General features: G+C 44.7%; 1 protein-coding gene and 1 long non-coding RNA gene across 3 annotated transcripts in view; one reads left to right on the top strand and one right to left on the bottom strand.

The window, feature by feature from the left end:
- LOC115198017 (high mobility group protein B2) overlaps positions 1-20,476 on the top strand; it is a 24,213-nt gene extending 3,737 nt beyond the window's left edge. Inside the window, exons 3-6 of the mRNA XM_029759667.1 lie at positions 4,258-4,409; positions 8,303-8,361; positions 18,946-19,061; positions 19,745-20,476. Coding sequence (XP_029615527.1) covers positions 4,258-4,409; positions 8,303-8,361; positions 18,946-19,061; positions 19,745-19,906 — 489 coding nt within the window. The 3' untranslated portion in view covers positions 19,907-20,476. The remainder of the gene's footprint in view (positions 1-4,257; positions 4,410-8,302; positions 8,362-18,945; positions 19,062-19,744) is intronic.
- A 788-nt stretch (positions 20,477-21,264) lies between these two features.
- LOC115198016 (uncharacterized) lies at positions 21,265-25,972 on the bottom strand. Of its 2 annotated transcripts, none has more exons than XR_003879128.1 (2): positions 25,949-25,972; positions 21,265-25,906 (listed from the first exon to the last, which is right to left on the bottom strand). It is a non-coding gene; the product is annotated as an uncharacterized LOC115198016 (long non-coding RNA). The 2 variants fall into 2 exon arrangements; XR_003879129.1 differs by having other exon boundaries at positions 21,265-25,794; positions 25,949-25,971.
- Between the last annotated feature and the right edge of the window lie 290 nt (positions 25,973-26,262).

The raw sequence follows: 26,262 nt of genomic DNA, 5'->3' as shown, positions 1-26,262 counted from the left end.
CACACCACAGGGTGTTATACTATATATACACACACCACAGGGTGTTATACTATATATATACACACCACAGGGTGTTATACTATATATATACACACCACAGGGTGTTATACTATATATATACACACCACAGGGTGTTATACTATATATATACACCACAGGGTGTTATACTATATATATACACACCACAGGGTGTTATACCATATATATATATATACACCACAGGGTGTTATACTATATATATACACACCACAGGGTGTTATACTATATATATACACACCACAGGGTGTTATACTATATATATACACACCACAGGGTGTTATACTATATATATACACCACAGGGTGTTATACTATATATATACACACCACAGGGTGTTATACTATATATATATATACACACCACAGGGTGTTATACTATATATATACACACCACAGGGTGTTATACTATATATATACACACCACAGGGTGTTATACTATATATATACACACCACAGGGTGTTATACTATATATATATATACACCACAGGGTGTTATAACATATATATATATACACAAACCACAGGGTGTTATACCATATATATATACACACCACAGGGTGTTATACTATATATATACACACCACAGGGTGTTATAACATATATATATATATATACACAAACCACAGGGTGTTATACCATATATATATACACACCACAGGGTGTTATACTATATATATACACACCACAGGGTGTTATACTATATATATACACACCACAGGGTGTTATACCATATATATACACACCACAGGGTGTTATACTATATATATATATATATACACACACCACAGGTGTTATACTATATATATATACACACCACAGGGTGTTCTACTATATATATATATATATATACACACCACAGGGTGTCATACTATATATATATACACCACAGGGTGTTATACTATATATATACACACCACAGGGTGTTATACCATATATATACACACCACAGGGTGTTATACTATATATATACACACCACAGGGTGTTATACTATATATATATACACACCACAGGGTGTCATACTATATATATATACACCACAGGGTGTTATACTATATATATATACACACCACAGGGTGTTATACTATATATATATACACCACAGGGTGTTATACTATATATATACACACCACAGGGTGTTATAACATATATATATATACACACCACCGGGTGTTATACTATATATATACACAAACCACAGGGTGTTATACCATATATATATACACACCACAGGGTGTTATACTATATATATATATACACCACAGGGTGTTATACTATATATATATACACACCACAGGGTGTTATACTATATATATACACACCACAGGGTGTTATACCATATATATACACACCACAGGGTGTTATACTATATATATACACACCACAGGGTGTCATACTATATATATATACACCACAGGGTGTTATACCATATATATATATATATATATATACACACCACAGGGTGTTATACCATATATATATATATATACACCACAGGGTGTTATACTATATATATACACACCACAGGGTGTTATACCATATATATACACACCACAGGGTGTTATACCATATATATACACACCACAGGGTGTTATACTATATATATACACACCACAGGGTGTCATACTATATATATATATATACACCACAGGGTGTTATACTATATATATATATACACCACAGGGTGTTATACTATATATATATACACCACAGGGTGTTATACTATATATATATATATATACACACCACAGGGTGTTATACTATATATATATATATATATACACCACAGGGTGTTATACCATATATATATATATATACACACCACAGGGTGTTATACCATATATATATATATATACACACCACAGGGTGTCATACTATATATATATATACACACCACAGGGTGTTATACTATATATATATATATACACCACAGGGTGTTATACTATATATATATATATATATATATATACACACCACAGGGTGTCATACTATATATATATATATATATACACCACAGGGTGTTATACCATATATATATATATATATACACACCACAGGGTGTTATACCATATATACACACCACAGGGTGTTATACCATATATATACACACCACAGGGTGTTATACCATATATATACACACCACAGGGTGTTATACCATATATATACACACCACAGGGTGTTATACCATATATACACACCACAGGGTGTTATACCATATATATACACACCACAGGGTGTTATACCATATATATACACACCACAGGGTGTTATACTATATATATACACACCACAGGGTGTCATACTATATATATATATATACACCACAGGGTGTTATACTATATATACACCACAGGGTGTTATACTATATATATATACACCACAGGGTGTTATACTATATATATACACACCACAGGGTGTTATACCATATATATACACACCACAGGGTGTTATACTATATATATACACACCACAGGGTGTTATACTATATATATACACACCACAGGGTGTTATACCATATATATACACACCACAGGGTGTTATACCATATATATACACACCACAGGGTGTTATACTATATATATACACACCACAGGGTGTTATACTATATATATACACACCACAGGGTGTCATACTATATATATATATATACACCACAGGGTGTTATACTATATATATATACACCACAGGGTGTTATACTATATATATATATACACCACAGGGTGTTATACTATATATATATATATACACACCACAGGGTGTTATACTATATATATATATACACCACAGGGTGTTATACCATATATATACACACCACAGGGTGTTATACCATATATATATATATATATATATACACACCACAGGGTGTCATACTATATATATATATACACACCACAGGGTGTTATACTATATATATATATATATACACCACAGGGTGTTATACTATATATATATATACACACCACAGGGTGTTATACTATATATATATACACACCACAGGGTGTTATACCATATATATACACACCACAGGGTGTTATACTATATATATATATATACACCACAGGGTGTTATACTATATATATATATATACACACCACAGGGTGTTATACCATATATATACACACCACAGGGTGTTATACTATATATATATATACACACCACAGGGTGTTATACCATATATATATACACACCACAGGGTGTTATACTATATATATATATATACACACCACAGGGTGTTATACTATATATATATATATATACACCACAGAGTGTTATACTATATATATATACACACCACAGGGTGTCATACTATATATATATATATACACCACAGAGTGTTATACTATATATATACACACCACAGGGTGTTATACTATATATATATATATACACCACAGGGTGTTATACTATATATATATATACACACCACAGGGTGTTATACTATATATATACACACCACAGGGTGTTATACCATATATATACACACCACAGGGTGTTATACTATATATATATATATACACCACAGGGTGTTATACTATATATATACACACCACAGGGTGTTATACCATATATATACACACCACAGGGTGTTATACTATATATATATATACACACCACAGGGTGTTATACCATATATATATACACACCACAGGGTGTTATACTATATATATATATATACACCACAGAGTGTTATACTATATATATACACACCACAGGGTGTCATACTATATATATATATATATATATACACCACAGAGTGTTATACTATATATATACACACCACAGGGTGTTATACTATATATACACACACCACAGGGTGTTATACTATATATATATATATACACACCACAGGGTGTTATACCATATATATATACACACCACAGGGTGTTATACTATATATACACACACCACAGGGTGTTATACTATATATATATACACACACCACAGGGTGTTCTACTATATATATATATATACACACCACAGGGTGTTATACTATATATATATATACACACACCACAGGGTGTTATGCTATATATATATATACACCACAGGGTGTTATACTATATATATACACACCACAGGGTGTTATACTATATATACACACACCACAGGGTGTTATACTATATATATATATATATATATATATATATAGTATCACACACACAAGGTGCTACAATAAGTGTGTGTGATATAGATGTTGTGATGTGTTTTATAACTGTGTAGGGTCTGACTGCGAATGACAAGCGTCGTTTTGAGGACATGGCGAAGAACGACAAGGTGCGTTATGAGAGGGACATGAGAGGGTACGTCCCCCCCAAGGGGATGGCCAAGAGCGGCAGGAAGAAGAAGGACCCCAACGCTCCAAAACGACCTCCGTGAGTCCCACACTCTCTACTGTACACACAGTCTGGGGTGTACAGACACTACATGACCCAAAAGTATGTGGACAGCTGCTCGTCAAAACATCTCATTACAAAATCATGGGTATTAATATGGAGTTGGTCCCCCCCTTTACTGCTATAACAGTCTCCACTCTTCTGGGAAGGCTTTCCACTAGATGTTGGTACATTGCTGCTATAACAGCCTCCTCTCTTCTGGGAAGGCTTTCCACTAGATGTTGGAACATTGCTGCTATAACAGCCTCCACTCTTCTGGGAAGGCTTTCCACTAGATGTTGGAACATTGCTGCTATAACAGCCTCCACTCTTCTGGGAAGGCTTTCCACTAGACGATGGATCATTGCTGCTATAACAGCCTCCTCTCTCCTGGGAAGGCTTTCCACTAGATGTTGGTACATTGCTGCTATAACAGCCTCCACTCTTCTGGGAAGGCTTTCCACTAGATGTTGGAACATTGCTGCGGGGACTTGCTTCCATTCAGCCACAAGAGCATTAGTGAGGTCGGGCACTGATGTTGGGCGATTAGGCCTGGCTCGCGGTCGGCGTTCCAATTCATCCCAAAGGTGTTCGATGGGGTTGAGGTCAGAGCTCTGTGCAGGCCAGTCAAGTTCTTCCACAACGATCTCTACAAACCATTTCTGAATTAACCTCGCTTTTTGCACAGTGGCATTGTGTTGAAACAGGAAAGGGCCTTCTACAAACTGTTGCCACAAAGTTGGAAGGACAGAATAATCTAGAATGTCTTTGTATGCTGTAGATTTCCCTTCACTGGAACTAAGGGGCCCGAACCATGAAAAACATCCCCAGACCATTATTCCTCCTCCACCAAACTTTACAGTTGGCACTATGCATTGGGGCAGGTAGCGTTCTCCTGGCATCCACCGAACCCAGATTAGTCCGTCGGACTGCCAGACGGTGAAGCGTGATTCGTCCAATGGCGACGAGCTTTGTACCACTCCAGCTGATGCTTGGCATTGTGCATGGTGATGTAAGGCTTGAAAACCCATTTCATGAAGCTCCCGACAAACAGTTCTTGTGCTGACGCTGCTTCCAGAGGCAGTTTGGAACTCTGTAGTGAGTGTTGCAACTGAGGACAGACAATTTTTACGCTCTACAGCACTCTGCGGTCCCGTTCTGTGAGATTTGTGTGGCCTACCACTTTGCAGCAGAGCCGTTGTTGCTCCGAGACGTTTCCACTTCCCAATAACAGCACTTACAGTTGACCAGGAGCGTCTCTAGCAGGGCAGAAATTTGACAAACTGACTTGTTTGGTGGCTGGTAGCCTAGTGGTTAGAGCGTTGGACTAGTAACCGAAAGGTTGCAAGATTGAATCCCCGAGCTGACGAGGTATAAATCTGTCGTTCTCCCCTGAACAAGGCAGTTAACCCACTGTTCCCCAGGTAGGCCGTCATTGTAAATAAGAATTTTATCTTAACTGACTTGCCTAGTTGAATAAAGGTACAATAAAAAGGTGACATCTACTGCCAATGTTTGTCTATGGAGATTGCATGGCGGGTGTTTCTGAAATAGCCGAATCCACTAATTTGAAGGGGTGTCCACATACTTTTGTGTGTATTTTAAACACGTATCACATACACACTGGACTGTTTACACACACACACCCATGGCCTGCTTCTGTGTAACCATCGTCCCTTTATCACCCGTGGCCTGCTTCTCTCTAACCCTCCTACTCCCTCCACCAGGTCTGCCTTCTCTCTAACCCTCCTCCTCCCTTCACCAGGTCTGCCTTCTCTCTAACCCTCCTCCTCCCTTCACCAGGTCTGCCTTCTCTCTAACCCTCCTCCTCCCTCCACCAGGTCTGCCTTCTCTCTAACCCTCCTCCTCCCTCCACCAGGTCTGCCTTCTCTCTAACCCTCCTGTCCCCTCCACCAGGTCTGCCTTCTCTCTAACCCTCCTCCTCCCTCCACCAGGTCTGCCTTCTCTCTAACCCTCCTGTCCCCTCAACCAGGTCTGCCTTCTCTCTAACCCTCCTCCTCCCTCCACCAGGTCTGCCTTCTCTCTAACCCTCCTGTCCCCTCCACCAGGTCTGCCTTCTCTCTAACCCTCCTCCTCCCTCCACCAGGTCTGCCTTCTCTCTAACCCTCCTCCTCCCTCCACCAGGTCTGCCTTCTCTCTAACCCTCCTGTCCCCTCCACCAGGTCTGCCTTCTCTCTAACCCTCCTCCTCCCTCCACCAGGTCTGCCTTCTCTCTAACCCTCCTACTCCCTCCACCAGGTCTGCCTTCTCTCTAACCCTCCTCCTCCCTTCACCAGGTCTGCCTTCTCTCTAACCCTCCTCCTCCCTCCACCAGGTCTGCCTTCTCTCTAACCCTCCTCCTCCCTCCACCAGGTCTGCCTTCTCTCTAACCCTCCTCCTCCCTCCACCAGGTCTGCCTTCTCTCTAACCCTCCTGTCCCCTCCTCCAGGTCTGCCTTCTCTCTAACCCTCCTGTCCCCTCCACCAGGTCTGCCTTCTCTCTAACCCTCCTCCTCCCTCCACCAGGTCTGCCTTCTCTCTAACCCTCCTGTCCCCTCAACCAGGTCTGCCTTCTCTCTAACCCTCCTCCTCCCTCCACCAGGTCTGCCTTCTCTCTAACCCTCCTGTCCCCTCCACCAGGTCTGCCTTCTCTCTAACCCTCCTCCTCCCTCCACCAGGTCTGCCTTCTCTCTAACCCTCCTCCTCCCTCCACCAGGTCTGCCTTCTCTCTAACCCTCCTGTCCCCTCCACCAGGTCTGCCTTCTCTCTAACCCTCCTCCTCCCTCCACCAGGTCTGCCTTCTCTCTAACCCTCCTCCTCCCTCCACCAGGTCTGCCTTCTCTCTAACCCTCCTCCTCCCTCCACCAGGTCTGCCTTCTCTCTAACCCTCCTCCTCCCTCCACCAGGACTGCCTTCTCTCTAACCCTCCTCCTCCCTCCACCAGGTCTGCCTTCTCTCTAACCCTCCTCCTCCCTCCACCAGGTCTGCCTTCTCTCTAACCCTCCTCCTCCCTCCACCAGGTCTGCCTTCTCTCTAACCCTCCTCCTCCCTCCACCAGGTCTGCCTTCTCTCTAACCCTCCTGTCCCCTCCACCAGGTCTGCCTTCTCTCTAACCCTCCTCCTCCCTCCACCAGGTCTGCCTTCTCTCTAACCCTCCTGTCCCCTCCACCAGGTCTGCCTTCTCTCTAACCCTCCACCTCCCTCCACCAGGTCTGCCTTCTCTCTAACCCTCCTCCTCCCTCCACCAGGTCTGCCTTCTCTCTAACCCTCCTCCTCCCTCCACCAGGTCTGCCTTCTCTCTAACCCTCCTCCTCCCTCCACCAGGTCTGCCTTCTCTCTAACCCTCCTCCTCCCTCCACCAGGTCTGCCTTCTCTCTAAACCTCCACCTCCCTCCACCAGGTCTGCCTTCTCTCTAACCCTCCTGTCCCCTCCTCCAGGTCTGCCTTCTCTCTAACCCTCCTCCTCCCTCCACCAGGTCTGCCTTCTCTCTAACCCTCCTGTCCCCTCCACCAGGTCTGCCTTCTCTTTAACCCTCCTGTCCCCTCCTCCAGGTCTGCCTTCTCTTTAACCCTCCTGTCCCCTCCTCCAGGTCTGCCTTCTCTCTAACCCTCCTGTCCCCTCCACCAGGTCTGCCTTCTCTCTAACCCTCCTCCTCCCTCCACCAGGTCTGCCTTCTCTCTAACCCTCCTCCTCCCTCCACCAGGTCTGCCTTCTCTCTAACCCTCCTGTCCCCTCCTCCAGGTCTGCCTTCTCTCTAACCCTCCTCCTCCCTCCACCAGGTCTGCCTTCTCTCTAACCCTCCTCCTCCCTCCACCAGGTCTGCCTTCTCTCTAACCCTCCTCCTCCCTCCACCAGGTCCGCCTTCTCTCTAACCCTCCTCCTCCCTCCACCAGGTCTGCCTTCTTTGTGTTCTCTGCAGAGTTCCGTCCTACGGTCAAACAGGAATTCCCAGGTACAGTGATGATACTATTACTAATAAATCTGGTTTAGCTTTGACGTTGTGGGGTATAGTGGTGGTGTCGTTATGGGGTATAGTGGGGTCGTTATGGGGTATAGTGGTGGTGTTGTTATGGGGTATAGTGGGGTCGTTATGGGGTATAGTGGGGTCGTTATGGGGTATAGTGGGGTCGTTATGGGGTATAGTGGTGGTGTTGTTATGGGGTATAGTGGGGTCGTTATGGGGTATAGTGGGGTCGTTATGGGGTATAGTGGGGTCTTTATGGGGTATAGTGGGGTCGTTATGGGGTATAGTGGGGTTGTTATGGGGTATAGTGGGGTCGTTATGGGGTATAGTGGGGTCGTTATGGGGTATAGTGGTGGGGTCGTTGTGGGGTATAGTGGTGGGGTCGTTGTGGGGTATAGTGGTGGGGTCGTTGTGGGGTATAGTGGTGGGGTCGTTATGGGGTATAGTGGTGGGGTCGTTATGGGGTATAGTGGTGGTGTTGTTATGGGGTATAGTGGTGTCGTTATGGGGTATAGTGGTGGGGTCATTATGGGGTATAGTGGTGGTGTCGTTATGGGGTATAGTGGGGTCGTTATGGGGTATAGTGGTGGGGTCGTTATGGGGTATAGTGGGGTCGTTATGGGGTATAGTGGGGTCGTTATGGGGTATAGTGGGGTCGTTATGGGGTATAGTGGTGGTGTCGTTATGGGGTATAGTGGGGTCTTTATGGGGTATAGTGGTGGTGTTGTTATGGGGTATAGTGGGGTCGTTATGGGGTATAGTGGGGTCGTTATGGGGTATAGTGGTGGGGCCGTTATGGGGTATAGTGGTGGGGTCGTTATGGGGTATAGTGGTGGTGTCGTTATGGGGTATAGTGGTGGGGTCGTTGTGGGGTATAGTGGTGGTGTCGTTATGGGGTATAGTGGGGTCGTTATGGGGTATAGTGGTGGGGTCGTTATGGGGTATAGTGGTGGGGTCGTTATGGGGTATAGTGGTGGGGGTCGTTATGGGGTATAGTGGTGGGGTCGTTATGGGGTATAGTGGTGGGGTCGTTATGGGGTATAGTGGTGGGGTCGTTATGGGGTATAGTGGTGGTGTTGTTATGGGGTATAGTGGTGGGGTTGTTATGGGGTATAGTGGTGGTGTCGTTATGGGGTATAGTGGGGTCGTTATGGGGTATAGGGATGGTGTCGTTATGGGGTATAGTGGTGGTGTCGTTATAGGGTATAGTGGTGGGGTCGTTATGGGGTATAGTGGTGGTGTCGTTATGGGGTATAGTGTTTGGGTCGTTATGGGGTATAGTGGTGGTGTCGTTATGGGGTATAGTGGTGGGGTCGTTATGGGGTATAGTGGGGTCGTTATGGGGTATAGTGGTGTCGTTATGGGGTATAGTGGTGGGGTCGTTATGGGTATAGTGGGGTCGTTATGGGGTATAGTGGGGTCGTTATGGGGTATAGTGGTGGGGTCGTTATGGGGTATAGTGGTGGTGTTGTTATGGGGTATAGTGGGGTCGTTATGGGGTATAGTGGGGTCGTTATGGGGTATAGTGGTGGGGCCGTTATGGGGTATAGTGGTGGTGTCGTTATGGGGTATAGTGGTGGGGTCGTTGTGGGGTATAGTGGTGGTGTCGTTATGGGGTATAGTGGGGTCGTTATGGGTATAGTGGTGGTGTCGTTATGGGGTATAGTGGGGTCGTTATGGGGTATAGTGGTGGGGTCGTTATGGGGTATAGTGGTGGGGTCGTTATGGGGTATAGTGGTGGGGTCGTTATGGGGTATAGTGGTGGGGTCGTTATGGGGTATAGTGGTGGGGTCGTTATGGGGTATAGTGGTGGGGTCGTTATGGGGTATAGTGGTGGTGTCGTTATGGGGTATAGTGGTGGTGTCGTTATGGGGTATAGTGGGGTCGTTATGGGGTATAGTGGTGGTGTCGTTATGGGGTATAGTGGTGTTGTCGTTATGGGGTAAAGTGGTGTTGTCGTTATGGGGTATAGTGGTGTCGTTATGGGGTATAGTGGTGTCGTTATGGGGTATAGTGGTGGTGTCGTTATAGGGTATAGTGGTGGTGTCGTTATGGGGTATAGTGGTGGTGTCGTTATGGGGTATAGTGGTGGGGTCGTTATGGGGTATAGTGGTGGGGTCGTTATGGGGTAAAGTGGTGGGGTCGTTATGGGGTAAAGTGGTGGGGTCGTTATGGGGTATAGTGGTGTCGTTATGGGGTATAGTGGTGTCGTTATGGGGTATAGTGGTGGTGTCGTTATGGGGTATAGTGGTGGTGTCGTTATGGGGTATAGTGGTGGGGTCGTTATGGGGTATAGTGGTGGGTCGTTATGGGTATAGTGTGGGTCGTTATGGGTATAGTGTGGGGTCGTTATGGGGTATAGTGGTGGGGTCGTTATGGGGTATAGTGGTGGGGTCGTTATGGGGTATAGTGGTGGGGTCGTTATGGGGTATAGTGGGGTTGTTATGGGGTATAGTGGTGGGGTCGTTATGGGGTATAGTGGTGGGGTCGTTATGGGGTATAGTGGTGGGGTCGTTATGGGGTATAGTGGTGGGGTCGTTATGGGTATAGTGGGGTTGTTATGGGGTATAGTGGTGGGGTCGTTATGGGGTATAGTGGGGTCGTTATGGGGTATAGTGGGGTTGTTATGGGGTATAGTGGTGGTCAATGGGTGTGAACGCACATTATAAACTTCCTATTGATTCAGTAGGAGAGTGTATTTTTAGTAGTACCGTGTGTGTGTGTATATATATATATTTATCTTTCTCCAGGCTGTTCTATAGGAGAGTTTAGTCGTGTAAATACAGTGGCAAGAAAAAGTATTTGAACCCTTTTGGATTCACCTGGATTTATGCATAACTTGGTCATAAAATCTGATCTGATCTGATCTTCATCTAAGTCACAACAATTGACGAACACAGTGAGCTTAAACTAATAACACACAAACAATTATACGTTTTCATGCTTACGAAAATGTGTTATTAGTTTATTTTTTCTTGTCTATATTGACTACAGAATGTAAACATTCACAGTGTGGTGTCATGACGTCGCAGTAGGCTAGGAAAAGTACTTGAATCCTTAGGTTTTGGAAAAGTCATTAGTCTGTTTGGACTCAGCTAACCTGGAGTCCAATCAATGAGACGAGATTGGAGATGTTTGTTAGATCTGCCTTGGGAGCATCGTGGTTTGGGGCTGCTTTGCTGCCTCAGTGGCCCAGGACAGCTTTTTATCAGATCTGCCTTGGGAGCATCGTGGTTTGGGGCTGCTTTGCTGCCTCAGTGGCCCAGGACAGCTTTTTATCAGATCTGCCTTGGGAGCATCGTGGTTTGGGGCTGCTTTGCTGCCTCAGTGGCCCAGGACAGCTTTTTATCAGAGCTGCCTTGGGAGCATCGTGGTTTGGGGCTGCTTTGCTGCCTCAGTGGCCCAGGACAGCTTTTTATCAGATCTGCCTTGGGAGCATCGTGGTTTGGGGCTGCTTTGCTGCCTCAGTGGCCCAGGACAGCTTTTTATCAGATCTGCCTTGGGAGCATCGTGGTTTGGGGCTGCTTTGCTGCCTCAGTGGCCCAGGACAGCTTTTTATCAGATCTGCCTTGGGAGCATCGTGGTTTGGGGCTGCTTTGCTGCCTCAGTGGCCCAGGACAGCTTTTTATCAGAGCTGCCTTGGGAGCATCGTGGTTTGGGGCTGCTTTGCTGCCTCAGTGGCCCAGGACAGCTTTTTTATCAGATCTGCCTTGGGAGCATCGTGGTTTGGGGCTGCTTTGCTGCCTCAGTGGCCCAGGACAGCTTTTTATCAGATCTGCCTTGGGAGCAATCGTGGTTTGGGGCTGCTTTGCTGCCTCAGTGGCCCAGGACAGCTTTTTATCAGATCTGCCTTGGGAGCATCGTGGTTTGGGGCTGCTTTGCTGCCTCAGTGGCCCAGGACAGCTTTTTATCAGATCTGCCTTGGGAGCATCGTGGTTTGGGGCTGCTTTGCTGCCTCAGTGGCCCAGGACAGCTTTTTATCAGATCTGCCTTGGGAGCATCGTGGTTTGGGGCTGCTTTGCTGCCTCAGTGGCCCAGGACAGCTTTTTATCAGATCTGCCTTGGGAGCATCGTGGTTTGGGGCTGCTTTGCTGCCTCAGTGGCCCAGGACAGCTTTTTATCAGATCTGCCTTGGGAGCATCGTGGTTTGGGGCTGCTTTGCTGCCTCAGTGGCCCAGGACAGCTTTTTATCAGATCTGCCTTGGGAGCATCGTGGTTTGGGGCTGCTTTGCTGCCTCAGTGGCCCAGGACAGCTTTTTATCATCGACGGAGAAATTATTCATTTTTTTATCAAGACATTTTTGCAAGAGAATGTGAGGCTCTCTGTCCGTCAGTAGAATGTTAGGCTCTCTGTCCGTCAGTAGAATGTGAGGCTCTCTGTCCGTCAGTAGAATGTGAGGCTCTCTGTCCGTCAGTAGAATGTTAGGCTCTCTGTCCGTCAGTAGAATGTGAGGCTCTCTGTCCGTCAGTAGAATGTGAGGCTCTCTGTCCGTCAGTAGAATGTGAGGCTCTCTGTCCGTCAGTAGAATGTGAGGCTCTCTGTCCGTCAGTAGAATGTTAGGCTCTCTGTCCGTCAGTAGAATGTGAGGCTCTCTGTCCGTCAGTAGAATGTGAGGCTCTCTGTCCGTCAGTAGAATGTGAGGCTCTCTGTCCGTCAGTAGAATGTGAGGCTCTCTGTCCGTCAGTAGAATGTGAGGCTCTCTGTCCGTCAGTAGAATGTGAGGCTCTCTGTCCGTCAGTAGAATGTGAGGCTCTCTGTCCGTCAGTAGAATGTGAGGCTCTCTGTCCGTCAGTAGAATGTTAGGCTCTCTGTCCGTCAGTAGAATGTGAGGCTCTCTGTCCGTCAGTAGAATGTGAGGCTCTCTGTCCGTCAGTAGAATGTAGGCTCTCTGTCCGTCAGTAGAATGTGAGGCTCTCTGTCCGTCAGTAGAATGTGAGGCTCTCTGTCCGTCAGTAGAATGTGAGGCTCTCTGTCCGTCAGTAGAATGTGAGGCTCTCTGTCCGTCAGTTAGAATGTGAGGCTCTCTGTCCGTCAGTAGAATGTGAGGCTCTCTGCCCCGTCAGTATAATGTGAGGCTCTCTGTCCGTCAGTAGAATGTGAGGCTCTCTGTCCGTCAGTAGAATGTGAGGCTCTCTGTCCGTCAGTAGAATGTGAGGCTCTCTGTCCGTCAGTAGAATGTGAGGCTCTCTGTCCGTCAGTAGAATGTTAGGCTCTCTGTCGTCAGTAGAATGTTAGGCTCTCTGTCCGTCAGTAGAATGTGAGGCTCTCTGTCCGTCAGTAGAATGTGAGGCTCTCTGTCCCGTCAGTAGAATGTGAGGCTCTCTGTCCGTCAGTAGAATGTTAGGCTCTCTGTCCGTCAGTAGAATGTGAGGCTCTCTGTCCGTCAGTAGAATGTGAGGCTCTCTGTCCGTCAGTAGAATGTGAGGCTCTCTGTCCGTCAGTAGAATGTGAGGCTCTCTGTCCGTCAGTAGAATGTGAGGCTCTCTGTCCGTCAGTAGAATGTGAGGCTCTCTGTCCGTCAGTAGAATGTGAGGCTCTCTGTCCGTCAGTAGAATGTGAGGCTCTCTGTCCGTCAGTAGAATGTGAGGCTCTCTGTCCGTCAGTAGAATGTGAGGCTCTCTGTCCGTCAGTAGAATGTGAGGCTCTCTGTCCGTCAGTAGAATGTGAGGCTCTCTGTCCGTCAGTAGAATGTGAGGCTCTCTGTCCGTCAGTAGAATGTGAGGCTCTCTGTCCGTCAGTAGAAGTGAGGCTCTTGTCCGTCAGTAGAATGTGAGGCTCTCTGTCCGTCAGTAGAATGTGAGGCTCTCTGTCCGTCAGTAGAATGTGAGGCTCTCTGTCCGTCAGTAGAATGTGAGGCTCTCTGTCCGTCAGTAGAATGTGAGGCTCTCTGTCCGTCAGTAGAATGTGAGGCTCTCTGTCCGTCAGTAGAATGTGAGGCTCTCTGTCCGTCAGTAGAATGTGAGGCTCTCTGTCCGTCAGTAGAATGTGAGGCTCTCTGTCCGTCAGTAGAATGTGAGGCTCTCTGTCCGTCAGTAGAATGTGAGGCTCTCTGTCCGTCAGTAGAATGTGAGGCTCTCTGTCCGTCAGTAGAATGTGAGGCTCTCTGTCCGTCAGTAGAATGTGAGGCTCTCTGTCCGTCAGTAGAATGTGAGGCTCTCTGTCCGTCAGTAGAATGTGAGGCTCTCTGTCCGTCAGTAGAATGTGAGGCTCTCTGTCCGTCAGTAGAATGTGAGGCTCTCTGTCCGTCAGTAGAATGTGAGGCTCTCTGTCCGTCAGTAGAATGTGAGGCTCTCTGTCCGTCAGTAGAATGTGAGGCTCTCTGTCCGTCAGTAGAATGTGAGGCTCTCTGTCCGTCAGTAGAATGTGAGGCTCTCTGTCCGTCAGTAGAATGTGAGGCTCTCTGTCCGTCAGTAGAATGTGAGGCTCTCTGTCCGTCAGTAGAATGTGAGGCTCTCTGTCCGTCAGTAGAATGTGAGGCTCTCTGTCCGTCAGTAGAATGTGAGGCTCTCTGTCCGTCAGTAGAATGTGAGGCTCTCTGTCCGTCAGTAGAATGTGAGGCTCTCTGTCCGTCAGTAGAATGTGAGGCTCTCTGTCCGTCAGTAGAATGTGAGGCTCTCTGTCCGTCAGTAGAATGTGAGGCTCTCTGTCCGTCAGTAGAATGTGAGGCTCTCTGTCCGTCAGTAGAATGTGAGGCTCTCTGTCCGTCAGTAGAATGTGAGGCTCTCTGTCCGTCAGTAGAATGTGAGGCTCTCTGTCCGTCAGTAGAATGTGAGGCTCTCTGTCCGTCAGTAGAATGTGAGGCTCTCTGTCGTCAGTAGAATGTGAGGGCTCTCTGTCCGTCAGTAGAATGTGAGGCTCTCTGTCCGTCAGTAGAATGTGAGGCTCTCTGTCCGTCAGTAGAATGTGAGGCTCTCTGTCCGTCAGTAGAATGTGAGGCTCTCTGTCCGTCAGTAGAATGGCGGCTGTCCGTCAGAATGTTAGGCTCTCTGTCCGTCAGTAGAATGTGAGGCTCTCTGTCCGTCAGTAGAATGTGAGGCTCTCTGTCCGTCAGTAGAATGTGAGGCTCTCTGTCCGTCAGTAGAATGTGAGGCTCTCTGTCCGTCAGTAGAATGTGAGGCTCTCTGTCCGTCAGTAGAATGTGAGGCTCTCTGTCCGTCAGTAGAATGTGAGGCTCTCTGTCCGTCAGTAGAATGTGAGGCTCTCTGTCCGTCAGTAGAATGTGAGGCTCTCTGTCCGTCAGTAGAATGTGAGGCTCTCTGTCCGTCAGTAGAATGTGAGGCTCTCTGTCCGTCAGTAGAATGTGAGGCTCTCTGTCCGTCAGTAGAATGTGAGGCTCTCTGTCCGTCAGTAGAATGTGAGGCTCTCTGTCCGTCAGTAGAATGTGAGGCTCTCTGTCCGTCAGTAGAATGTGAGGCTCTCTGTCCGTCAGTAGAAGCTCAACAGAAGTTGGGTGATGCAACAGGACAACGACCCAAAACACAGAAGTAAATCAACAACAGAATGGCTTCAACAGAAGAAAATACACCTTCTGGAGTGGCCCAGTCAGAGTCCTGACCTCAACCCGATTGAGATGCTGTGGGATGACCTCAAGAGAGCGGTTCACACCAGACATCCCAAGAATATTGCTGAACTGAAACAGTTTTGTAAAGAGGAATGGTCCAGGGCTCACATACTTTTCCCACCCTGGACTGTGAATGTTTACATGGTGTGTTCAGTAAAGACATGGAAACGTATAATTGTTTGTGTGTTACTAGTTTAAGCAGACTGTGTTGGTCTATTGTGACTTAGATAACAGATTTTATTTTAATTTTACATTTAAATGTCTCCAAGCTGTTCTATAGGTGGTAGTGGTATATAAACTCAGCAAAAAAAGAAATGTCCCATTTTCAGGACCCTGTCTTTCAAAGATAATTTGTAAAAATCCAAATAACTTCACAGATCTTTATTGTAAAGGGTTTTAACACTGTTTCCCATGCTTGTTCAATGAACCATAAACAATTATCATAAGGTGAATGCACCAATTTGTAAGTCGCTCTGGATAAGAGCGTCTGCTAAATGACTTAAATGTAAATGTAAACATGCACCTGTGGAACAGTTGTTAAGACACTAACAGCTTACAGACGGTAGGCAATTAAGGTCACAGTTATGAAAACCTAGGACACTAAAGAGGCCTTTCTACTGACTCTGAAAAAGACCAAAAGAAAGATGCCCAGGGTCCCTGCTCATCTGCATGAACGTGCCTTAGACATGCTGCAAGGAGGCATGAGAACTGCAGATGTGGCCAGGGCAATAAATTGCAATGTCCGTACTGTGAGACGCCTAAGACAGCGCTACAGGGAGACAGGACGGACAGCTGATCGTCCTCGCAGTGGCAGACCACGTGTAACAACACCTGCACAGGATCGGTACATCCGAACATCACACCTGCGGGACAGGTACAGGACGGCAACAACAACTGGCCGAATTGCACCAGGAACGCCCAATCCCTCCATCAGTGCTTGTTGTCATTGCAGGCAATCTCAACGCTGTGCGTTACAGGGAAGACATCCTCCTCCCTCATGTGGTACCCTTCCTGCAGGCTCATCCTGACATGACCCTCCAGCATGACAATGCCACCAGCCATACTGCTCGTTCTGTGCGTGATTTCCTGCAAGACAGGAATGTCAGTGTTCTGCCATGGCCAGCGAATAGCCCGGATCTCAATCCCACTGAGCACGTCTGGGACCTGTTGGTTCAGAGGGTGAGGGCTAGGGCCATTCCCCCCAGAAATGTCCGGGAACTTGCAGGTGCCTTGGTGGAAGAGTGGGGTAACATCTCACAGCAAGAACTGGCAAATCTGGTGCAGTCCATGAGGAGGAGATGCACTGCAGTACTTAATGCAGCTGGTGGCCACACCAGATACTGACTGTTACTTTTGATTTTGACCCCCCCTTTGTTCAGGGACACATTATTCCATTTCTGTTAGTCACATGTCTGTGGAACTTGTTCATTTTATGTCTCAGTTGTTGAATCTTACGTTCATACAAATATTTACACGTTAAGTTTGCTAAAAATAAACGCAGTTGACAGAGAGAGGACGTCTTTTTTTGCTGAGTTTATTATTGTTTCCAGGTTGTTCTATAAGTTGTATGTAATATTTAGAGGTCGACCGATTATGATTTTTCAACATCGATACCGATTATTGGATGACAAAAAAAAGTCGATACCGAATCTTTGGCCGAGTTAAAAAATAAAAAAAAGTATTTTTTTTTAAATATATTTGTTATAATGAAAATTACAACAATACTGAATGAACACTTTTTTTTATTTTCACTTAATATAACACATAAATAAAATCTATTTAGTCTAAACTAAATAATGAAACATGTTCAATTTGGTTTAAATAATGCAAAATCAAAGTGTTGGAGAAGAAAGTAAAAGTGCAATATGTGCCATGTAAGAAAGCTAAGGTTTAAGTTCCTTGCTCAGAACATGAGAACATATGAAAGTTTTAGGTTGTAGTTATTATAGGAATTATAGGACTATTTCTCTCTACCATTTGTATTTCATAGACCTTTGACTATTGGAGGTTCTTATAGGCACTATAGTATTGCCAGCCTAATCTCGGGAGTTGATAGGCTTGAAGTCATAAACAGAGCTGTGCTTCAAGCACAGCAAAGAGCTGCTGGCAAACGCAGGAAAGGGCTGTTTGAATGAATGCTTACGAGCCTGCTGCTGCCTACCACCGCTCAGTCAGACTGCTCTATCAAATCATAGACTTAATTATAATATAATTAACACATAAATACGTAGTAGTATATATATAATACTATATGTTATTCTCTCCAGGCTGTTCTATAGGAGAGTGTAGTAGCAGTAGTAGTAGCAGTAGTAGTAGTAGTATATAATACTATATGTTGTTGTCTCCAGGCTGTTCTATAGGAGGTAGTAGTAGTAGTAGTAGTAGTATATAATACTATATATTATTGTCTCCAGGCTGTTCTATAGGAGGTAGTAGTAGTATATAATACTATATATTATTGTCTCCAGGCTGTTCTATAGGAGGTAGTAGTAGTAGTATATAATACTATATGTTGTTCTCTCCAGGCTGTTCTATAGGAGGTAGTAGTATATAATACTGTATATATTATTGTCTCCAGGCTGTTCTGTAGGAGGGAGTAGTATATAATACTGTATGTATTATTGTCTCCAGGCTGTTCTATAGGAGGTAGTAGTAGTAGTATATATATAATACTGTATATATTGTTGTCTCCAGGCTGTTCTATAGGAGAGTGTAGTAGTAGTAGTAGTAGTAGTAGTAGTATATAATACTGTATGTATTATTGTCTCCAGGCTGTTCTATAGGAGGTAGTAGTAATAGTATATAATACTGTATATATTGTTGTCTCCAGGCTGTTCTATAGGAGAGTGTAGTAGTAGTAGTAGTAGTATATAATACTGTATGTATTGTTCTCTCCAGGCTGTTCTATAGGAGAGTGTAGTAGTAGTAGTATATAATGTATATATTATTGTCTCCAGGCTGTTATATAGGAGGTAGTAGTATATAATACTGTATATATTATTGTCTCCAGGCTGTTCTATAGGAGAGTGTGCTAAGAAGCTGGGGATCATGTGGGGCCAACAGACTCCGACCCAGAAACAGCCGTTTGAAGAGAAGGCTCTCCGACTGAGGGAGAAATACGACAAGGTACAGGAAGTTACCGCTGTAACAAACTCAATGAATCAGTGGACTGGGGGTGTGTCTGTAAGAGCAAAGCAGGAAGTGTACACAGCAATCTGTGCTCTGATTTGTTAATTCAACTCAACGAATATTACAAAAGACATTTCATTTCATGAGCCACATCAGTTAGCATAAATTGAACAAACATTCTACATTACCTTGGAAATTATTTCACCACAATACCAGGCAGCCATGGCAAGTTTACCCATGAGTTTACCAATCATATTACCAGGGTTAGAGGTTCCGTGTGTGTGTGTGTAGGGGTGTGTGTGTGTGTGTGTGTGTGTGTGTGTGTGTTAAACGGTAAGCCATAGCCGTCGGTTAAACGGTAATTTTTCCTACACTAGAACATGCATTCCTTCACCACAGCCTGATAGAGGACCTGTTAGACAGAATGTGGAGACCTGCTCATCCAACATCTCATTCCAAACGCTCTCTGTCTCTGTCTCTCTGTCTCTCTCTCTCTACCTCTCTACCTCTCTGTCTCTCTCTGTCTCTCTCTGTCTCTACCTCTCTGTCTCTCTCTCTGTCTGTCTCTCTCTACCTCTCTGTCTCTCTCTGTCTCTACCTCTATCTCTCTCTCTCTCTACCTCTGTCTCTCTCTGTGTCTCTCTCTCTCTCTGTGTCTCTGTCTCTCTGTGTGTGTGTAGGATATGGCTGCATACCGCTCCGGTGCGAACGTTAAACGGGTGCCGATGCGACCCGGTCCCGGTGGCTCGTCTGGTGTGATGCCCCACGCCGCGGCCGCGGACGACGACGACGACGACCTGGAGGACGATGACGACGAAGAGGACGATGACGATGACGAGTAGAGCTGTTAGTGTTGTGTTCCAGCCTGTTGGATCTGTAGGTGTGTTTTACCTCGCCCCCCCGGGGTCACGGCAAGCTAAAACACACCCAGTTCCAGAGGAGGAATCTGATTGGTTGGAAGGTTGTGTGTGTGTGTGTCTGTGTGCCTGTGCCTGTCAGTGACCCGGAGGACTGGCCCTAGGTTCAAGGGTCAAAAGGTTAGTTAGGTCATGGGTTAGTTAGAGCAGAGCTGGACCAGACACAACCCGTAGGGAACTTTATATTACCGAGCGTAAACGATCGCTCGTCATCTTATTACATCTGTAACCCTGGTAACAGTTGCTGTGGGCCGACATGTCCAATAGCAGAGCTCTGTTGAGGGCTGGATCTCTAGGAGGATGCTGTTGTTCCCAGAGGGGGGGGGTTGTGTGTGGACCAGGGGCTCGTCAATATTATCACGTGTTGTAAACAGACGCTTTTTAAAAAACACACTGTCCCCGTTTTATTTTTTTAATTGAAAAAAAAAATGTGTCCTGAAACCATATGTAGAAACTGACTTTTTTATAATAACATTTTATGATTCTGAAAATGAACAAGTGTTTTCTCTGTGTGTATTCTGTGCTGCTGTACATGACACAATCTGACGTGTTTATTTTAACGAGACTGACCAGGTGAATCCAGGTGAAAGCTATGATCCCTTATTGATGTTCACTTGTTAAATCCACTTCAATCAGTGTAGATGAAGGGGAGGAGACGGGTTAAAGAAGGATTTTTAAGCCTTGAGACAATTGAGACATGGATTGTGTTTGTGTTCCATTCAGAGGGTGAACGGGATATGGTAGTAGGTGCCAGGTGCTCCGGGTTTGAGTGTCAAGAACTGCAATGCTGCTGGGTTTTTCACGCTCAACAGTTTCCCCGTTTGTATCAAGAATCGTCACCCCAGAATGTTCCTCCACCCAAAGGACATCCAGCCAACTGGACACAACTGTGAGAAGCATTGGAGTCAACATGGACCAGCATCCCTGGAGTCAACATGGGCCAGCATCCCTGGAGTCAACATGGGCCAGCATCCCTGGGGTCAACATGGGCCAGCATCCCTGGAGTCAACATGGGCCAGCATCCCTGGAGTCAACATGGACCAGCATCCCTGGAGTCAACATGGACCAGCATCCCTGTGGAAAGCTTTCAACACCTTGTAGAGTCCACGCCCCGAAGAATTAAAGCTGTTCTGCGGTACAACTGAATATTATATGTTAATGTTTTTAGTCCACTCAGATGAAATAGGTCTAAAGTACAGCTGAAGGTTATGTATTATAACACTACCACAGATGGGTAAGGCTTACTATAAAATATTTTAACACAGTCAAACAGAAGTAGAAGGTTTGAGGTTGTAAAATATTTATTAAATACACTAGGAACATCAGAATGGCCATGCAGGCTTTGCCCTCCCCTGGCCACCAGGGGGCGCCACGCCCACCTACCAGTAGAATACAAACTTTTATCAAAATACAGTACAGCGATTCTCAAAACACACCCACACACCTCACTGACCACATATGCTACGACCGCTAATAACTTGCCTAAGGCGCTCCTTAGGGCCCTTGTAACCGGTTATAACCATAGCTCGGTGGCTATAACCTCTGAAGAGTACTATTGCTTGTTTTTTTTCCCCCCCCAGGTGTTTTATTACTCAAAAAAATAATATATTTATAATCCAATAAATTAGTCATGCACTAACTAAATGGATATTATTGATGATCGATGGATATGTCGGATATCGATAGTTGGACCCCCCCCCAAAAAAAAAAATTTATCACGTTTTTCCACTTCAGTTACTAAACTCATCACAAATGAAAACCACATGACCATGACTTCAGTAATCAATCATCACATTAAAAACAGCAGAGTCACAGAAAACGATTTAATAAATCACCATGATTGATCCTTTTTTGGGCACCGCCCTTCCTGATTGGTGGCCATACTGTGTACCTACGCCGCTGTGGAGATGAATGGTTTGTCCTTTTTCTACAACGGACTGGATGCGGAGGATTTAAATAACTAATATCGGAATAATATCATGGTTGAATTCAGCCAGAAAAAAACCTTATTGATTGTTGACCTCATAAGGTATCTCTGAGATTGTCCTTTCAGAATGACGTCCCTGATAACACTATTCACAATGACAGAGCTCTCACACACACAACTTTTAACGTAGACAAATTTATTCCAAAGAAAATCCTCTGGTTAGACCCAGCCCTGACTAGTTTAGACCCTTCCTCTTGACTATTGACTAGTTAAGTTAGTTGGGGAATGTGGACTAGTTAAGTTCTGTTGTGGACAGGGCTTATTGCACTCACAGTGACTCCTTCAGTCTCCCGGTTATCAATAACTCTGGTTCAGTTCAAACACAGTCTCCTGGTTATCAATAACTGGTTCAGTTCAAACACAGTCTCCCGGTTATCAATAACTGGTTCAGTTCAAACACAGTCTCCCGGTTATCAATAACTGGTTCAGTTCAAACACAGTCTCCCGGTTATCAATAACTGGTTCAGTTCAAACACAGTCTCCTGGTGATCAATAACGCTGGTTCAGTTCAAACACAGTCTCCCGGTTATCAATAACTGGTTCAGTTCAAACACAGTCTCCTGGTGATCAATAACTCTGGTTCAGTTCAAACACAGTCTCCCGGTTATCAATAACTCTGGTTCAGTTCAAACACAGTCTCCTGGTGATCAATAACTCTGGTTCAGTTCAAACACAGTCTCCCGGTTATCAATAACGGTGGTTCAGTTCAAACACAGTCTCCTGGTGATCAATAACGGTGGTTCAGTTCAAACACAGTCTCCTGGTTATCAATAACTGGTTCAGTTCAAACACAGTCTCCCGGTTATCAATAACGCTGGTTCAGTTCAAACACAGTCTCCCGGTTATCAATAACTCTGGTTCAGTTCAAACACAGTCTCCTGGTGATCAATAACTCTGGTTCAGTTCAAACACAGTCTCCTGGTTATCAATAACTGGTTCAGTTCAAACACAGTCTCCTGGTTATCAATAACTGGTTCAGTTCAAACACAGTCTCCTGGTTATCAATAACTGGTTCAGTTCAAACACAGTCTCCCGGTTATCAATAACTCTGGTTCAGTTCAAACACAGTCTCCCGGTTATCAATAACTCTGGTTCAGTTCAAACACAGTCTCCTGGTTATCAATAACGCTTTTTCAGTTCAAACACAGTCTCCTGGTTATCAATAACTCTGGTTCAGTTCAAACACAGTCTCCTGGTTATCAATAACTCTGGTTCAGTTCAAACACAGTCTCCTGGTTATCAATAACGCTTTTTCAGTTCAAACACAGTCTCCTGGTTATCAATAACTGGTTCAGTTCAAACACAGTCTCCCGGTTATCAATAACTCTGGTTCAGTTCAAACACAGTCTCCCGGTTATCAATAACTCTGGTTCAGTTCAAACACAGTCTCCTGGTTATCAATAACTCTGGTTCAGTTCAAACACAGTCTCCTGGTGATCAATAACTCTGGTTCAGTTCAAACACAGTCTCCTGGTGATCAATAACTCTGGTTCAGTTCAAACACAGTCTCCTGGTTATCAATAACTCTGGTTCAGTTCAAACACAGTCTCCTGGTTATCAATAACTCTGGTTCAGTTCAAACACAGTCTCCTGGTGATCAATAACTCTGGTTCAGTTCAAACACAGTCTCCTGGTTATCAATAACTGGTTCAGTTCAAACACAGTCTCCTGGTTATCAATAACTCTGGTTCAGTTCAAACACAGTCTCCTGGTGATCAATAACTGGTTCAGTTCAAACACAGTCTCCTGGTTATCAATAACGCTTTTTCAGTTCAAACACAGTCTCCTGGTGATCAATAACTCTGGTTCAGTTCAAACACAGTCTCCTGGTTATCAATAACTCTGGTTCAGTTCAAACACAGTCTCCTGGTGATCAATAACGGTGGTTCAGTTCAAACACAGTCTCCTGGTTATCAATAACTGGTTCAGTTCAAACACAGTCTCCTGGTTATCAATAACTGGTTCAGTTCAAACACAGTCTCCTGGTTATCAATAACTCTGGTTCAGTTCAAACACAGTCTCCCGGTTATCAATAACGCTGGTTCAGTTCAAACACAGTCTCCTGGTTATCAATAACTCTGGTTCAGTTCAAACACAGTCTCCTGGTGATCAATAACTGGTTCAGTTCAAACACAGTCTCCTGGTGATCAATAACGGTGGTTCAGTTCAAACACAGTCTCCCGGTTATCAATAACTGGTTCAGTTCAAACACAGTCTCCTGGTTATCAATAACTGGTTCAGTTCAAACACAGTCTCCTGGTTATCAATAACTGGTTCAGTTCAAACACAGTCTCCTGGTTATCAATAACTCTGGTTCAGTTCAAACACAGTCTCCCGGTTATCAATAACGCTGGTTCAGTTCAAACACAGTCTCCTGGTTATCAATAACTCTGGTTCAGTTCAAACACAGTCTCCTGGTTATCAATAACTCTGGTTCAGTTCAAACACAGTCTCCCGGTTATCAATAACGCTGGTTCAGTTCAAACAGTCTCTCAAAGACAGACAGGCTACAAACTTGTATGAAGTCAACAGTTTTCCTTTTTGTTTATATTAAACTGATCAGGGACATGATAGAGACTAGAAATGTTCATGATAAAGTTTTTCTTCTCAACATTTTTTCCTGTTTCAGTGCAAGTCAGATATTTTCCCATGATGCCTTTGGCTTTGTTGCGGCAGCAAACTTTGACCTTTGCCAAACCCTGAGGATCAAAAAAACGACCCGAGCGACAACCTACACAACACCCAGCATCCATCCTCTCTAAACCATCTCTCAATCATTACCCTAACTCACACCATCATTACCCTAACATTACCCCTAACATTACCCTAACATTACCCTAACTCACACCATCATTACCCTAACTCACATCATCATTACCCTAACATTACCCTAACTCACACCATCATTACCCTAACTCACATCATCATTACCCTAACATTACCCTAACTCACACCATCATTACCCTTAACATTACCCTAACTCACACCATCATTACCCTAACATTACCCTAACTCACATTATCATTACCCTAACATTACCCTAACTCACATCATCATTACCCTAACTCACACCATCATTACCCTAACTCACATTATCATTACCCTAACATTACCCTAACTCACACCATCATTACCCTAACTCACATCATCATTACCCTAACTCACATCATCATTACGCTAACTCACATCAACATTACCCTAACTCACATAATCATTACCCTAACATTACCCTAACTCACATCACCATTACCCTAACTCACATTATCATTACCCTAACATTACCCTAACTCACATCATCATTACCCTAACATTACCCTAACTCACATCATCATTACCCTAACATTACCCTAACTCACATCATCATTACCCTAACATTACCCTAACTCACATCACCATTACCCTAACTCACATTATCATTACCCTAACATTACCCTAACTCACATAATCATTACCCTAACATTACCCTAACTCACATCACCATTACCCTAACTCACATCATCATTACCCTAACATTACCCTAACTCACATCATCATTACCCTAACATTACCCTAACTCACATCATCATTACCCTAACATTACCCTAACTCACATCATTACCCTAACATTACCCTAACTCACATCATCATTACCCTAACATTACCCTAACTCACATCATCATTACCCTAACATTACCCTAACTCACATCATCATTACCCTAACATTACCCTAACTCACATCACCATTACCCTAACTCACATCACCATTACCCTAACTCACATCATCATTACCCTAACTCACATCACCATTACCCTAACATTACCCTAACTCACACCATCATTACCCTAACTCACATCACCATTACCCTAACATTACCCTAATTCACATCATCATTACCCTAACTCACATCAACATCATCATTACCCTAACTCACATCATCATTACCCTAACATTACCCTAACTCACATCACCATTACCCTAACATTACCCTAACTCACATCACCATTACCCTAACTCACATCAACATCATCATTACCCTAACTCACATCAACATCATCATTACCCTAACAGTGTGTGTCTTCCGAGAGAGAGAGAGTAATATTTTCTAGGCGGGAACAATGTGAGTCTGTGTGTGTCTGAGAGAGAGAGAGAGAGATATAGATAGAGAGAGATACAGCGAGAGAGAGAGATATAGAGAGTAATGTTTTCTAGGCGGGAACAGAGTGAGTCTGAGAGAGATAGAGAGAGAGAGAGATACAGAGAGAGTAATGTTTTCTAGGCGGGAACAGAGTGAGTCTGAGAGAGAGAGAGAGAGAG

Source organism: Salmo trutta, chromosome 8, assembly GCF_901001165.1.
Source record: "Salmo trutta chromosome 8, fSalTru1.1, whole genome shotgun sequence".
In the NCBI taxonomy this organism is placed as follows: domain Eukaryota; kingdom Metazoa; phylum Chordata; class Actinopteri; order Salmoniformes; family Salmonidae; genus Salmo; species Salmo trutta.
Note: the sequence above shows the minus strand (reverse complement) of the source record. Positions and strands in the feature narration are given on the sequence as shown.